This window comes from Vicugna pacos, chromosome 4 (assembly GCF_048564905.1).
Source record: "Vicugna pacos chromosome 4, VicPac4, whole genome shotgun sequence".
NCBI lineage: Eukaryota > Metazoa > Chordata > Mammalia > Artiodactyla > Camelidae > Vicugna > Vicugna pacos.
The window spans coordinates 42,017,899-42,033,859 of NC_132990.1; the positions used below are offsets into that span (position 1 = coordinate 42,017,899).

Consider the following 15,961-nt stretch of genomic DNA (forward strand, 5'->3'; position numbering starts at 1 on the left):
CGAGTTCCTGTGGGATCAAGTGTGATTTTTGCATACACAGGTGTGTGTGCACATGGCAAGCCTATTATTGCTCATTGCCTCGCTCTTTGCAAGTTGCTCGTGGTGGTAGTTTTAGAAGCAGTGTGGCTGGTGGTAGCAATAGTAGTCGTGAGAGGAATAGCTGTACTTTGGCCCCTGGATTGTGTATATACACATACACACTTAATTTTTGTAGATTGCTTATAAGTTTATATGAGTCTTGTTTAGAGAGTCGATTAAGAAGTGACCTCGAAGTCCTTCCTAATGAGTGGGAGAGTTGAAAGTATAGAACAAAATGAGTATAAAGGAGCTTGACATTAGCAATTCATCTTAACATGCTGATCACCATGTCACCCAAATCTGGGTGACAGTTGTGTTTCCTCAGGGACCCCCGATCCACAGTGGGCGATCAGCGTGTTAACAAGTAAATACCGTGCTGTGCTCTGTACCCGGCCCTGAGCTGAGCATTAGGAGATGCAAAAATGACATAAGATGGGATCCTTCTTTAGTGATAGCAGTCTCACATTTGTAAGCAAAACCTGATGTTTGCACTTTACAGATTCTCACTGCATCATGGGAGATTCTCTTTGCAACATGGGAATGGAATTCTGTGTGGCCATGTTGGTCATGATTGAATTCTCCACCAGTCTTTGTGACTTCAGTGGACACAGAAGGCGTAATTTGGTCCTCGGTTTCTTTTTATTTTGCTGTGCCTAATAAATCAACTTGTATTTTATTCATTCACACATTTGAGATTTAATTTCTTCCCTTATCCTCCATAGCTGTGTCTGAAACAGGTTTTTGGTTTTTTTTTTGGCACCTTTTTAATCCAAATCCAAATCAACGCCAGAAACAAATTCAACCTAACAGACAGAGGAATCATTCCGTGTTTTAAAAATATCCGTTCATTTGCTCTTTTAACAGATATGGGACAGTATGGCACCTTCCAGATAAAACGTATCACACAGTATCAGGGAGGTAGAAGCTCTTAACTGTGGGTTGCTACCAAGGTTTGTCATTTACGGCCAGAGTCAGTCTGATCTGAGGTTCCCTGGAGAGTTACATCAACAGGCTAGAATAAAAGATCCAACCGCCCAAGTGGTGAAATGTGAAATATTAAGGAATAAGAACTTAGGATGAGAAAAAGTGATGGTTCTTCTCAGGGGAAGCCTGACGCGACCGGATCAACACCCGCCCCTCCTCACCAAACAAAGATGACACCCCTAACTTTGCCGCGGCCAAAAGCCCATCTGCTGCCCAGCCTGGGACAGGTTGAAAATCTGATTTGCTGATCAAGACAGCTTTGATCTGGCGAGGGGCCTGGTGTCATCTCCTGTTTCCTTCACTCTGATGGACAGGAATGATATTTTCTGGAGCCATCTGAGAAGTTCCGTGGAGGAAAATTCTGTTTCTGATTTGGGTAGTGAATTTAGGGAATTTGGAGCTTGCGAGATATGCCAGCAGGACCAAAACCAAACTCCGAGACATGCTGTAAAATGAAAGTGCTTTCTTGTGCCGTTTTCACAAATCAAATCTCGAAACCCCCCACCCCATGATGCGGTGCGGGCTGACTGTTGAATGCAACTTCTCCTTTAAATTACACTGTCAGATTTTGCATGCGTGCATTGTGATTAATCGATTTACCCCATGTGGTTCCAGTTTGGGGAGCATCATTTTTCTTCAAGATTGCATGCTCCTTGGTGGTCTTTGCCTTTTCTTTCTAAAGATGGACATAAAAATTTCCCGATACTGTGGCTTCTCTTAATGATGAAAACCCGGCCTTAGATCTTTCCAGTAATTTACACCTGAATATCTCCACCACTGACAGTAACTCTTGAAATGTCCCAGCTGGAATTTCCACTTAAGCAGGATGAGAAGGGAGCGAGGAGGTGTTCCTTTTCCTTCTCCGTTCCTTTTCACCTCCCCCTTCTCCATCACCTTTCTGCTCCACTCCCTTCCTGCCCCTGCTCACTACTCAAGTTTCATTTAGTTTAACTGATTGAAAAAAAGAGAAAAGAAAAGCACAATAATGGTGATAGGGAATTCCACAAGCTTTCCTATGTTAACAGCATTTAATGCTAAATTGGTGTTTATATATAAAAGTACTGAGTAGCTTTTAATTTAAGTTTGTATCACGACTCTGTTTAGATGGGGCATTTTCCTATGGCAAACCCAACATCATAAAATTTTTATTGTTCACGTTTGAGGTTGGCCGGCTGAGGTCGTTACTTATTAGACTCAAAAATGCTACACACACTTGGAGTGTTTATTCTGAATTTGTTTCTGTGCACTGAAAGTGTCTGGTGCAGCTGAAGAATAAGCAGAGGGAGCCAAGTAGGAAAACATCATTAAGAATCTTGAATCCAGGCACAAGTCATTGAAAAAAAAAAAAAAAACTTGGCAAAGGCATGTGACCATGAGGGTGAGGTAAAAAGAGAAGAATGCAGGCAAGGCCATCTCTCAGCAACAGTGTATCTGGAGACCTGGAAACAGGCTGCTTCTGGGGTGTTGATGCATTGACTTAGGGACCAGGCCTTTAGAAAATAAGGCTGCACATATAGCCCTAATTTCAAACGAAATCTAAATCATTTTTTAACAATCCATCCATCCCCCTTCTCGATATATCTCTAAAAGAATTGAAAACAGGGTCTCAAAGAGATATTTGCACACCCATCTTTACTGCAGCATTATTCACAAGAGCCAAGAGGTAGAAGCAACCCAAATGGCCATTGACAGATGAATGAATAAAGAAAATATGCTCTATAATGCAATGGAATATCATGCAGCCTAAAAAGAAGGAAGTCCTGCCATGTGCTATGGTACGGATGCACCTTGAGGACATTATTCTAAGTGAAATAAGCCAATCACAAAAAGACAAATACTGTACAATTCCATTTATATCAAGTACCTAGAATAGTCACAGTCATAGAAGCACAAAGTAGAAAGGTGGTTGCCAGGAGCTGGGGAAAGGGAGGAGTGGGGAATTGTTTAATGGATAGAGTTTGAGTCGTGCAAGATGAAAATGTTGTAGAGATCTCTTACTGTACAGCACTGTACATATAATTAGCAATACTGTACAGTACACTTAAAAATTGTTCAAAGGGTAAATCTATGTTATGTGTTGTTACCCCCCAACAAAAAAATACCTTTTAAAAGTCACCAATTGAAAGTCTCGAAAATTTCTTTTTTTAAGTGATTTATTTTATGTCTAATTCTATTTCTTTTTTTAGTAACACTTTTATTTTTTATTTTTATTATTATTATCATCATCATCATCATTAGCAACGTCATCTAGTGGGAGAAGTAATGAGGTTGGTTTATTTATTTATTTAATGGCGGTATTGAGGATTGAACCCAGGACTTCGTGCATGCTAGGCATGCACTCTACTACAGAGCTAACCCTCTCCCTGGAAATCCCAGACGTTTCTTAATGTGGAAGTAGGCAGGGCTCTATTTACCCAGACATCTTGCAGGCATCCTCTGTGGAGGCTCAGGATGGCTAGGCGGTCAAGTCTGAATCTGGAAACAGCACCCCCTGCCTGCCGACACACTGCTGGGCTCTCACACAGCATCCATTCAGTTACTTCAGAAAAGAAGTGCAAGGCTCATCTCTCTCCCACCACCATCGCTGTGTGGTTCTCCATATTTTTGTTCCTTCTCCCACTTCTTTTGTATTGGCGCCTCTCTGGTATGAATAATCTGGTAACATTAGAGGTGTAAAATGGAATAAAGAAAAGACAGTAGGTACTGATGGCCTCGTGTGAAACTAAATCACCAGGATGTCAGTCTAGATTCGTTAACAGACAATTAAAATGTCCCTCAGACATCCTCACATGACACTGAGGAGACTTTTAGGGGAGGACTCATTTCTAAGGAGTTACGCGGTGCTTTCTTCCAGTGATGCTCCAATTTCTTTTGAAATTGGCTCATCTGCATACTTCTCTTGAAGAATGAACCCTAGAACAGCAGGGCTTTGTTTTAGACACCTCTGTCCCCCTGCGCTGACCTTTCTGCTGACCTTTCATCTCAGTTTTCTTATAATACGGGCAATATATTTGTCTTGATGCCTGAGAAAGCTTTACCAAGTTCTTCCAGTAACTACAGCAAGATTGCTTAGATCATTTTACAAGCCTTGTACCTTCCCAGCCGCAGGGATATCAGCCCCAAGGAGACAAAAATGGATTCCTGTCAGGAGGGAGGCTTTTTTACATCTTAGATATTACAGTGGTTTGCAAAATCTTATACCATAGTGCTTTATTCCTCTGGTCAGTGGAGAATCAACATTTAATATTTCTTCTCCTTCATGAAATGATCCTGAAACAAAGGTTGAGAAACACTGCCCCGGTGGATGGGCCTGCTATTCAGCCAGAGCTGGAGTGAACTGGATTCCAGCCAAGAGGGAGAAATGATCTAGTTTGTACATTTAGATTTTTAAAAATGGAAAAATGGCTAATCCCCTGTAATATACAAACATACACTTAGGGCTGTAATTTCATGTCAAGTACACTGGGTGCAACCTTGTTTTTAGAGTTTGGGTTAAATCTATGAAGAAGTCATGGTTCATCCAAGTAAATTTTAGTGCATTCTTAAAATGTGCCCGGAAGTAAATGTTCCTGCGATGGCAGGACAAATCTTTTGCTTGAAATCTGAAGTAATTCCAAGGTGACAGTTCTGGGAGGGCAGAGGCAAGACCCTGAGCTTTTATTTCTGATGCAGCCGACACTTAACTCAGTGTCTGGATGTTGGCTCAACATGTTTGATTATTTAAAAAGTTGGGGTGATGAAAGAAGTTTAGTTTTAACTAGAGCTGGAACTAGGGTGAGGCAGGTGAGGTCCCCGGGGTATAAAACTCAAGGAGACTTGCGCCGCCCTCATGCTTTGGACCGAAGGCTCACCTTAGTCCTGACCCTGGCTGTAACACAAGTGGAATCCAGTTTCCAAACCCTGCCCTTTTTAGAGTTGATTTACACAGGCGATTCTCTGGAAGTGATACGGTCACAGGAGCGCAGGAACCAGACATTTAAAACAAGTTTCAACACCGCTCCATTCCAGTTCTATGAGGAAATTTCTTTCGACTTGCATGTGACTCACATTGACCCCCAGAGCCTTAAATTTTCCACTTCTGTCTTCTAGATCACCACGGATCTGAGGCAGCGTTGCACGGACAACCACACAGGGACCTCAGCCTCGGCCCCCATGGCTGCAGGCATCATCGCCCTGGCCCTGGAAGCCAAGTAAGCTTTTATCTCCATATGTCTCCACTGGCGACAGCCCCTCATCTCAGGGACAATTGACCCCTTCCCTAGCGTACAACTCCTAGCACGACAACCCAGAATACAGTCTTCCCATGTCCACCTTTTAAACTTCAAAGACTAGGGCTGAAAACCATTTTCCCTTGTATTAAGGAAAAAGGCAACTTTTTTTTGGCTTTTTATATTCTTAAACAATCAAACTGTGTAATTACTTTATTGTGGAGTCATAGTTGAAGCGTGCCAGTTGGCTCCAACACTCTTGCCTTGTTGAGGTTTTTATTCTAGTCTGGGGATGTTCCTGGGAGTCTCAGACCAGTCAGGTCAGCCCACTTCTGGGCCCCTGCCCTGCAGAACAGCTCAGATTCCATGGCAATAGCACTGTCACAGACTCACTCTGGGGAACAGAAAGTCAAGGCCATATGACAGGAGCCCAGAAACGAAGGCAACCCACTTGCCTTGAATCCTGTTTAATGTAGTCAAATTTGGTGTCTAAAGGATCCCTTTGAAAGGCCCCCCTCGGGTTACTTTAGGCTCTTAGGTTGTACTTATATGACAGTGAGTCCCATCTCTTCCTTCTCTAAGCACCAAGAGATCAGTTTGTCTTAACTCTTCAAACGCCTAGTAAAGATCTACACTCTCTTACCCTCAATTTCAAAATCCAAAGTGCCCAGAAAACTGCAAGTTGTTTTTGCAGATTTGACACCAAAACTCATTTGATGGCAGTGCTTGCCCTGAACTGATTTGAGGCTACTTACAGTTTCATTTATTAGGAAAGTTCATACATGTCACTGCAGAAACATTAATGAATTTGATGATGAGCTGTTGGCTTGGACCCCACTGGGAGTTTTGGGTAATAGATGCGATGGATGCCATATCTGAAAAAATTGTGAACTCCGAATACACCTGGTCCGGGGATTTTATAAAAGGGACTGAGGGCCTGCACTCTGAGGCCATCCCTGTGAGAGGGTCATAACAAAAAAGAACTGAAATAAGGATATAAGTGTTTTTCAAAAAATAGCCCTGCACTTCTGCCCGAGGGAGGAGCGGATAGAGTCTTTCGTCTACATCTGATACAGAGCCATAGCCGGTGACAGGCAGAGACAAAAAGAATCATGATGAGACTCGGGTGATAATAAGAATAGGGGTTTCATTCTCAGTACACAGACGGCTTCCCACCATTTACAGCTGACTCTGTAAGGCAGGTGGCCTATGGCAAGGCAGTTGGGCCTCGGTGTAATAGGGATTCAGTAAATTGCTGTGTCGTGTGTAACTCTTTGGACTGAGGCAGGCAGAGAACACGGACTCTGGATATGGTGCTGTCTTAGTCTGTGTGGGCTGCTGTAACAAAATACCGTAAACTGAGTAGCTGATAAACAACAGACAATTATTTCTCATAGTTCTGGAAGCTGGAAAGTCCAGGATCAAGGTGCCAGCAGGTTTAGTGTCTGGTGAGAACCCACTTCCCAGCTGGGTTTACATGGTACAAGGAAAGGGCAAGGGAGGTCTCTGGAGTCTCCCATAAAGGCACTAACCCCACTCAGGATCCCTCCATCCTCATGACCTAATCACCTCCCAGAGGCCCCCGCCTCCTCATATCACCACATTGGGCATTAGGTTTCAACATATGAATTTCGGGGGGACACAGATATTCAGACCATAGCAGGTACCATGTCTTTGGTGGCCTCCTGCTCCTAAGCGTTGAAGTTGAGAGATACTCAAGCTCCCGTGAATGTCTGGATTTCCTTCTTTTTGACAGGATGAAGTATTAAATCATTTCAACATATTGTACCCTTTGAAGTGTTAGAAGTTTAGCAGGGAACTGGCACTTGCCCTCTTCTCACTTGACAGCTTTTCGCTGGACTGTTCTGACAGCAGATTAAGGTGTGTGTGTTTTTAATTTGGTGACTGTGAATTGGATTTGTGAAAAATATATTATCTTCATTCTGAAATTCTGAGTGGTTTCTCTGGACTATTTTCCTGTCCACAAAATGCAGAGAGAAAAAAAATCTGAAATTCATCCCGCACCTCTCCATTCCCCTCGAAAAGGATATAATCTCAAATTTGGCAACCAAGGATCGTAACTGTGGCTGTAGAACCACATGCTACCCAGTTTCTTGAAATACTACTAGAACACTAATATTATCGACAATAATTGTTTAAGGTCAAATAAAAAATCCTTAATTTTATGACTCAAGCACACTCAGTTGGATGGGGCCACTTTGGGGCTGGGGAACGCATTGGAAAGCTGGCTGTTTTCTTTTCCTTTGCTTTTTGAGCGTTTTTTTAGATTGATTTTTCCAGAAATGTGGGTGAAAGGAAGGTCCTAAGATACAGTTTACATAGAAAATCCACTGTATTTTAAGATTTTAAACAGTCTAGTTCAATCATGGGGCCCAAGTAGACAGTAAACAGTCTGATAAGATGAGAAAGAATAAACCTTTCCTTGCAACTCTTTCGGTTTGTTCTAGAGGGCAGTCTTTGTAAGGAAAGCTGAAAGAGGAGAAAGTGGTCTGAGTACCAAAAGAATGGGTCAGGCATTGACGTTAAAAGAGCAGTAATAAGCAGTGGACCTCTGCCAGGAGTAAAAAGTATCTCAAACTAGGAAATTGTAGTGAGGAGCTCCCATAACAGAGTACCAAGGTTACAGGTGTTCTAAAGCTAAGTTTACCCCTGGTAGGTGTACCTCACCCAGTCCGCCAGCCTCCACCACTAGTGCTTCTTAACAACACTTCAACCTTGCTATCTTGAGAGTCAGCCTTTGGTCTCACAAGTTGAAGAACCCGTTAGTAGTTCCTCCTTATCCCTGTCTCAAGACCCCCAGGGGTTGCCTTTAACCATGTACAGAACCCTATCTGTACTGTGTTTTCCCTATAAATACACACCTATGACAAAGTTAAATGTATAAATTAGGCACAGTAAGAAATGTACAGTAACCAAAAATAGAACAATTTTTAAAATACACTATTAAAATTTATGTGAATGTGGTCTTTCTCTCAAAATGTCTTACTGTACCATACTCGCTCTTCTTCTGGTGATGATGTGAGATGATAAAATGCCTACGTTTTGAGATGGAGTGAAGTGAATGATGTGGGCGTTGGGATGTAGTGTTAGCCTACTGTTGACCTTCTGATGATACGTCAGAAGGAGAGTCATCTTTGGGTGATCTGGATCATCAAGCCATGATGATATTGATGGTTGGAGATCCCAGGTGGGACAGAGCAGGATGGTGTGAGATTTCATCATACTGCTCAGAATGGCGCACAATTTGAACTTATGAATTGTCTGTTTCTGGAATTTTCCACTTAATATTTTTAGACTGTGGTTGACCATGGGTAACTGAAACCAAGGAAAGAGGAAACAAGGAATGGGATGCGGGAGGGGGAGGAGGAGGCCACTGTACTTTTTTGTAAGGAGGGAAGAGAGAAAGCCACAGCTGGGCAGGACTATGGCCCGGGACTCTGCCCAGCGCTGCAGATACACACCCCTGCTCAGGTCAGATGAGGAACTGGAGGCTGAGTGCTCAGGTGAAAAGCTGCAGGCAGGGGCTGCCAGTCCCTGTCCAGCTGCATGCCCAGCTCTCCCTGCCCTGCAAGGAGAAATGCATCATTTCTCCTAATGACACTACGATATTTACTCAGGGAAAACGCCCACCTCTTAGCTTCCCCGCAGCCCGCTTCCTTCATACGCCCAGGCGTTTGTCTGCATCTGCAGATTGGCTTGGATCAGCAGGACTCCAACTGTTGACTCTTCTGCGTTCTGATTCTTCTTGCTGCTGTAAGGTTGGGTTGGAGCTTTTCTTAAAAACAAACAAACAAACAAAAACGAAACAAAACAGAAAACCTTCTTAAGAAACTACGGGGAAAGTAAAACAAATAAAAAGCATAGAAATAGATAAGCTTAAAGTGTTCAGATCTCTTATCCGACCTCAATGAAATTAACTCTGCTGTGATAACTAATAGGACTCCCAGGCCATCCTTATCCTACGGGGTGTTTCAACCATCTCCACCCTAACATACCCCAGATACTTGAGTAAGATTGTACCACTCCCAAGATGGGAAGGATTCTCAGTTCTTCTAAAAACTGCCTCCTTTCCTTTTTTCCTGCATCCGAGACTCTCTGAGCCCTGTAGCCACCTCTGACAGTCTGATCATGACTTTGCCTCTCTGATAATTTGACAGTTTCCTTCTGATCCCTAAGTTGTTGCCAGGGGTGCAGGAAGCTCTAAATGTTTTCCTTTCTAATCATGATCAATTTCAGAATAAGAGAAAACACTGGCATCTTAAAAGAGAGGAGAGAAAACTGTTTCTGCATTGGGGTACCCTCATCACATATGTATTGGTTCAGAGGTTGATAATATTTTTATTGTTTGGATTTGGGGGTAATTTTGTTGTTTTTCAGCTGAGTGAATGGAAAATATATAATCTGATTACAAGTAAACTAACTATAATTTGGGTGATTTAGACACCTAAAACGATAGTCTTCTTCTATAGTGTAACTGAAAAACTTGAAAGAAACGGAGTGTCCTGGGAACAGGTTTCTTAAATGAAGAAAGAGTGAAGTAAGACTAATAGTTTTAAGTGAGCAACCTAGAAAAGCGCTGAGTCACAGTTGTAAGGTGTTTTGTATCTTGATGCTAGTGTATGTAACCAGTACTCCAGACCTGTAGAAAGAAAAAAATTGTTACTAGCATATGATGTTTCATATAAAATGGTTTATAAAGTAGAGTTGAAATAACTGACATTCATAAAAACATAAAATGTTCAGAATCATAAACTGTGTTTTACTGAAATTTTTCCTGCCTTGAGTCTTCAACTATTAGCAAAGAAAAGCTGTTTTAGTGGAGTATTTCATGTACTAAATTATCAGCATTAGCTCAAGAAATTCAGATTTCAAGTTCACAGAAAAAACCTTTTTGCCTTGAATTGCAAATGTCTCTCACTATTAAGAAATGTTACACACTTGATGGTAAATAAAAGAGCCTGCGTTGGGTAGAAATTTCCAAGATTATTTAGGACTTAGAAAGGGAGAACTGATAGAAGGAAATCTGCCAAAAATTTTTGTATTAAGTGACCTGAAAGCCTTTTCCTCAGATTTCGTTTCTCAAGGGTCACAGAGATACCATCCTTTGAGAACACTTAATATATCTAGATCTAGGGGGAGTGGGTGTAGCGCAGTTGGTAGAGTGTGTGCTTAGCATGCAAGAGGCCCTGGGTTCAAGCCTCAGTAGGCTTGAAAAAACAAAGAATTTCCAGAATACCTAGACGTAAATTTAGAAAATACATTGGGGTGGTAGCTGTTAGTTTGTTCTATTCTATTCTGTATGTTCTATAATATGTATTCTATTCTATATGGATATCTATTCTAGACTTGTGTGTGTATATTCCGTATGTATTAGAAATACACCTGATGCATTTAAACATTAGCTGCCCCCGCTATGCTGTATAGATGCATGCATACATCCACACACAGTCCTCGGTGGGCTCATCTTGTCCTGTTTCACTTGTCCTATTACCACTGGTTTATAGACTATACCCTGCAGGCATGGATAGAACGCAGGTGGTAGGCTATGGAGAGAGAATGCAGTACTCTCGTACTACAGTTGTTTTTGTATGTATTATCTTCCAAACAAGGCTTCAACTCCTTGAGACTAAGGATTGTACCTTACAGTTTTTATTTATGTGCATGTAATCAATATCTAATGTATACTAAAAGATAATTTTTTAAAGCATCATGCTAGGAAGAGCTAAGTGAATTAGGCAGGGCATAATTCAGGTATTTGTGAAGTATGTCACTTACCTTCAGAGGATCTTATCATCTCATTAGGAGGGGCAAATGCACACTAACATTTATGCACAAATAACTTAAGAAAGTCAGTGGAACAGCTTTGGAGGAAAGGTGGTGGAGGGTGCAGGTTTCGGATGAAAGTAGAAGTGATCAGATGCAAAGATCCGACTTGGAACATTAGTGCCATGGCGCTTGGATAACCTCCAGGACCTTGAAGCACAATGTTTTGAACAAGGTCCGTTCTAAACAAACATTGAATTAATCCATCCAGTACAGCCTTCTTATTTTTTATACCAGGGAAATGAGGTTATTAAAAACATTTTTTTATGAGGTACATTCAGTTACAATGTATTATTTTTACCTTCTGGTTCCTCCAGTTGATACTGATTACTGACTTCTCCCACATACTGCCTCCACTCATCTCTCACCAAGTTTACTTACCATTCCTTAGAACTGGGCTTAACCTGGGGTAAAATGAAGACACAGTGTTATTCCCTCCTCCTTTAGCTTCCAAAAGAAGTCCCTTTGCCTTTGACCTTCAGTGGAAGGGATAATGTGAAACATGGAACAGTCAGTGTGTGAAGAATTAAAGACCTGTTCAGCCACAGGATGATTCACATCTTACGCTCTTCGTTTCAAAAAAACTACCTGAAAATTCTTTTCTGAGAAAATTAAACTTACCATCTACATTTCTTATAAACCTGAAAAATCCATCTGTAGAAATTTGACGCAGTTCTCATTCATCAACCATGTGGCGTCTTTGTTTGACCTTTCGTTATAATCTCTCTCTTAGCTCTGCACCCTTTCAGTGCTGGAAAAATACAGAGAATTGCCCAAGATGCTTGGGATGCAATTACTCTGAGAAGCTAATACCTAAGACAGTTGACAGTTAACAAACTGAGTTAAAGTAACAGACTGAGGAGATTCAGAGTTCTAGAACTGACCATCTTGAAGGGAGGCCGCATAGGGTAAATATGATAGCCATAAACATCCCAAAACATTGGCGTTACTATCTTAGGCCTGATAGTTTGTGAACTCTTCTTATCATCTTTGATTTGTTTTAATTAAAAACACATTTCAGTATACAGCGCTCCATTAAAAATTCTCCCGAGGGCCACATTCAGCTGTATGAGATGTGGCCATGGGCGGGGAGCACGAGGCATTTGGTTATGGAGGTAAAATAGCAGGGGCCCTACCAACTCTTTCCTTTCAGGAGAGTTTTATTTATTTCGACTAGAACTTAGCACATGCACAAGTAGGGAGAATACAGGCATATATGCCCAGGTTCTGTATAAGTGCAAGGGTAAAGAGGGAGTCACTGAACACGCCCTTCCTCTCACATACTCTTAGAGTTCTTCACGTCTTGTGTTATAGTTGGGGCTTAGAAGTCAGCAAAGATTTCTGGCATGGATGGTTGGGATGTATAGCTTGAGGAGGGTGAGGAAAATTAATCAGGGAGGAGAGCTGGAAAGAAGGATTGTGAGGTAAAAACAGCACACATTTCCACTTGAGGCCAAGCAGACAGAGAAGGGATGTACTGTCCTGGGTTATTCCCTGTAGTGACATAATTGTAACCAGACCCACAAAGCAGTTACCATGGGCCTTCTGCCAGGACTGTGCATGAAAATAGCTTTGTTATGTCTACATGCACACAGACAATACACTGTGTCCTCTAGCGCTTGTCAAGTTCAAATTATGTAGGAGCCAGTTTTCACTGGACTCAACTTAATGGTTAATGGTTCAAAATGATGCAGCTTCCAAAGGTGTTTTTTTATTACTAGAAAGGCCCTGGTCAACAGACTTGTTCACCTTGTGTTATCTTGAGATTTAGTGAGTGTTTTCCAGCCTCTTCCTGAGATGAGAAACTAGGAAACTTGATGGATGGTTGAGTTGCCCAGAGATTAAACTGAGGACATAGAAGCTATTAGGAGATTATTCACTGAACGTATTTTGCTCTTATTATTGTTATAATAAAGATTATTTCTTAAGAAGAGTAGCTCTCAGCCCCATTGCAAGCCCAGAGTTTTTCCTTGGATAGCTGATAAAATGTCATTTTCAAGTGTCATATGTCATGTGTTAGAAATGTCTCATATCCAATTTGTGATTTAACCTAAACAGTAATGCTTCAAGATCGGGGGTGGGAAGGGTCTTTACAGCATCCTCTGGGATTTGACTAATTTCATAGCAATTATATCATTATCTATGATTAGTGGTCCTCTCTGTCACCTGGACCAGAATCCCATCTCAAAAAACACTATGCCTGAGAATTCTATTAACCATGATACCACTCTGAGAAAACATAACGTAGGAAGCTTCTTTCAGTTTAAGTTTAGCAAAAAAAGGAGTAGAAGAAGAGATTTTGGAAGGGAATTTCTAATCTCATTTTTCTCCGCTCTGAAAGGTGTAGAAAGAGAATATGGGTGTTGCTAACATAGTCCTTAGATGGAATCATTCATTCATTCAGCAGACATGTATTAATGTTCTACTGGTTGTCAGTTCCTGTACTAGGTGTAATGAATTGATTGGTGGCTTGACAGAAGTGAAATTTTCAACCTGTTTGGTTAGACAGTCTTAAAAAAGCAAATGATAAGTACTAAGAAAAACTGTAAACAGAGTAGAATAATGCAGAGGAATGGGAGTATTTTACATACAGTGGTCAAGAGACACCTTGGAGGAAGTGACCTTTTAGCTGAGACCGGAAACCTGGTGAGGAGCCTGCCTTGTAAGAACTGGACTGTGCTTTTCTGGGAGAGGGAGGGGCCAGTTGGAAGGACCACGCAGTTGGAACAAGTATATTGGATTTGAGAAATAGGAAGATCTGTATGGCTAGTGTGAGTTGGTTAGAAAAGTCCAGTTCATACACAGCATCATAGTAAGTAAGCATGATAGAGATAGATTCCATAGGGAGGGAGTCTTTTAAGAAGGGAGACATGATTTGATTGCATTTTTTAAAGATCATTCCAGATTCTCCTTGAAGAAGTCCTGGTGTGAGAGCAAGACTGGTAAATCGTTTTGGAAACTGGTACCATAGTTCAAGAGATTAGGGTAGCCTGGTCTAGGTGCTGGAAATGGGGATAGAGAGAAATGGATAGATCTGCTGTACATTTTGCAGGTCCAGCCGATGGGGAGAGTTAGATAATGTGCTTTGGGGAAAAGGAAAAACTCAAGGCTGAGTTCTAGTTCCTCATCTGAACGCTTTGGTGGATTGTATACCATGTATTGAAATAGGTGCCCTTTATTCTTCCCATGGGATTCTGAAAATTGGGAGAAGCATCAATACCCAGTAGGAGAAGATCCCTGGGCCTGCAGATCTTGTGACAAGACCTGGACCAAATTTCTCCTACAATTACTGTGCTTTGATGCATCATCTCCCCAGAAGTTTGTTAATTAATCCTTAGAAAATGCTTTTCACTAAGACTATGATTGTTATAAATGACTGAGACAATTTACATTTTTAAAAAGAGAAAGAAAATAAAGATTATAGAATTATTTCCATGATAAATTGCTCATCTACTGCCATGCCTTTCAATTTAAATAGGGTGTTAGTAGCAAATTAATTTTTATGCAGTTACCCCATAAAGTTGCTTAGAAAATCTACTGATGTTTTAGGGGGTTTACAAGAAGCCTGTAAAATTTAGTATTTAAATTTAGTCTCTTGAGGATGTGTAGATTGTATTTATTGCCAGGAAATTTTTGTTCTTGATAGTGTCTATGGTAACAGCCCAAATACTATCAAATATAATTTTCCTTACTAGGAAATAAGACAAGTGGACTTCTGGGGGAGGGTATAGCTCAGTGGTAGAGTGTGTACCTTGCATGACGAGGTCCTGGGTTCAATCTCCAGTACCTCCACTAAAGAAATAAATAAACCTAATTGCCTGCCCCCCACCCCAAAAACAAGTGGACTTTTTTTCCTGGGTTCATTATGGTTTCATATCATAATCTGCTACTTAATCACTTTAATCAAAGCATATTTTGGTACATTCTGCAAAATGACTCATTGTATGGCTTCATCAAATATTACTGTCTTTGCATTTGAAGATTCTAAAATATATTCCTGAGCTCTGTGGAAACCCAGTTAAAATTCAAACCTATTTTTATACTAAGTGTTCTTGGGCTGAGTTTTGAATCAACCTTGCCTGTACTCACATTGTCTTGACCTATAATTTTTTTTACTTCTAGGACATTTTCGTGTCATTTGTTCAGAAGAACGTAATTGTTCCTAGTGACACTAGCATCTAGTTTTTGTATTCAGCTGATTCCAGCATTCTTCCTCTCTCTCTTTGTAAAGAATTTTAATCATAATACATTTTGCCATCAATAGGAGAGAAAAGTAAGTAAGAGATACATAAATGACAGATTGAAAAGCATGTCATTTCATGAGCATATAAGATTTATTCATCCTGAACACCAACAAGTCATTTATGGCATTTAATGTGTCAAAAGCTCAAAGCAACAAATTCACAGTAAAATAAACTCTCATACCTGGAATAGAGTATGCAACACAAAAAGAAAGACATTTTGTGTTTAGAAGATTGGTTTATTTCTTGCCATCTTGGATTAAGTTTTCATTTACTCACGAATCCTGTTCGTGATGATTCTGAATCTTACTGAGTAATCATACGCATGACTAAGATGAAGTGAAGTTTTATTTTCTTTGCATATCCCAGAAAAACAATATGCCTGCAAAGCCTGGTAGTGTCATTCTAACCACTAAAGATCACAGCACATCTGACTGTGATATACTGTGTATGAGGCAAAAGATTCTTGCCATTGGCCCCAACTGAGTGTGGAAATAGTGTGTAAGAGTGCAAAAAGGAAAAATTTTTAAATGATGAAAAATAAAAACAGCTGTAAGCTTTTATTGAATTCATCTTTGTGCCAAATACTGAGCTGAGTGCTTTCAT

The 15,961-nt window shown here is 40.8% G+C and overlaps 1 protein-coding gene across 2 annotated transcripts in view; it reads left to right on the forward strand.

The window, feature by feature from the left end:
- Positions 1-15,961, forward strand: part of PCSK5 (proprotein convertase subtilisin/kexin type 5) — a 413,215-nt gene that overhangs the window by 186,023 nt on the left and 211,231 nt on the right. For both annotated transcript variants that reach the window (XM_072959607.1, XM_031677228.2), the window contains exon 9: positions 5,152-5,252. In XM_072959607.1, coding sequence (XP_072815708.1) covers positions 5,152-5,252 — 101 coding nt within the window. The remainder of the gene's footprint in view (positions 1-5,151; positions 5,253-15,961) is intronic.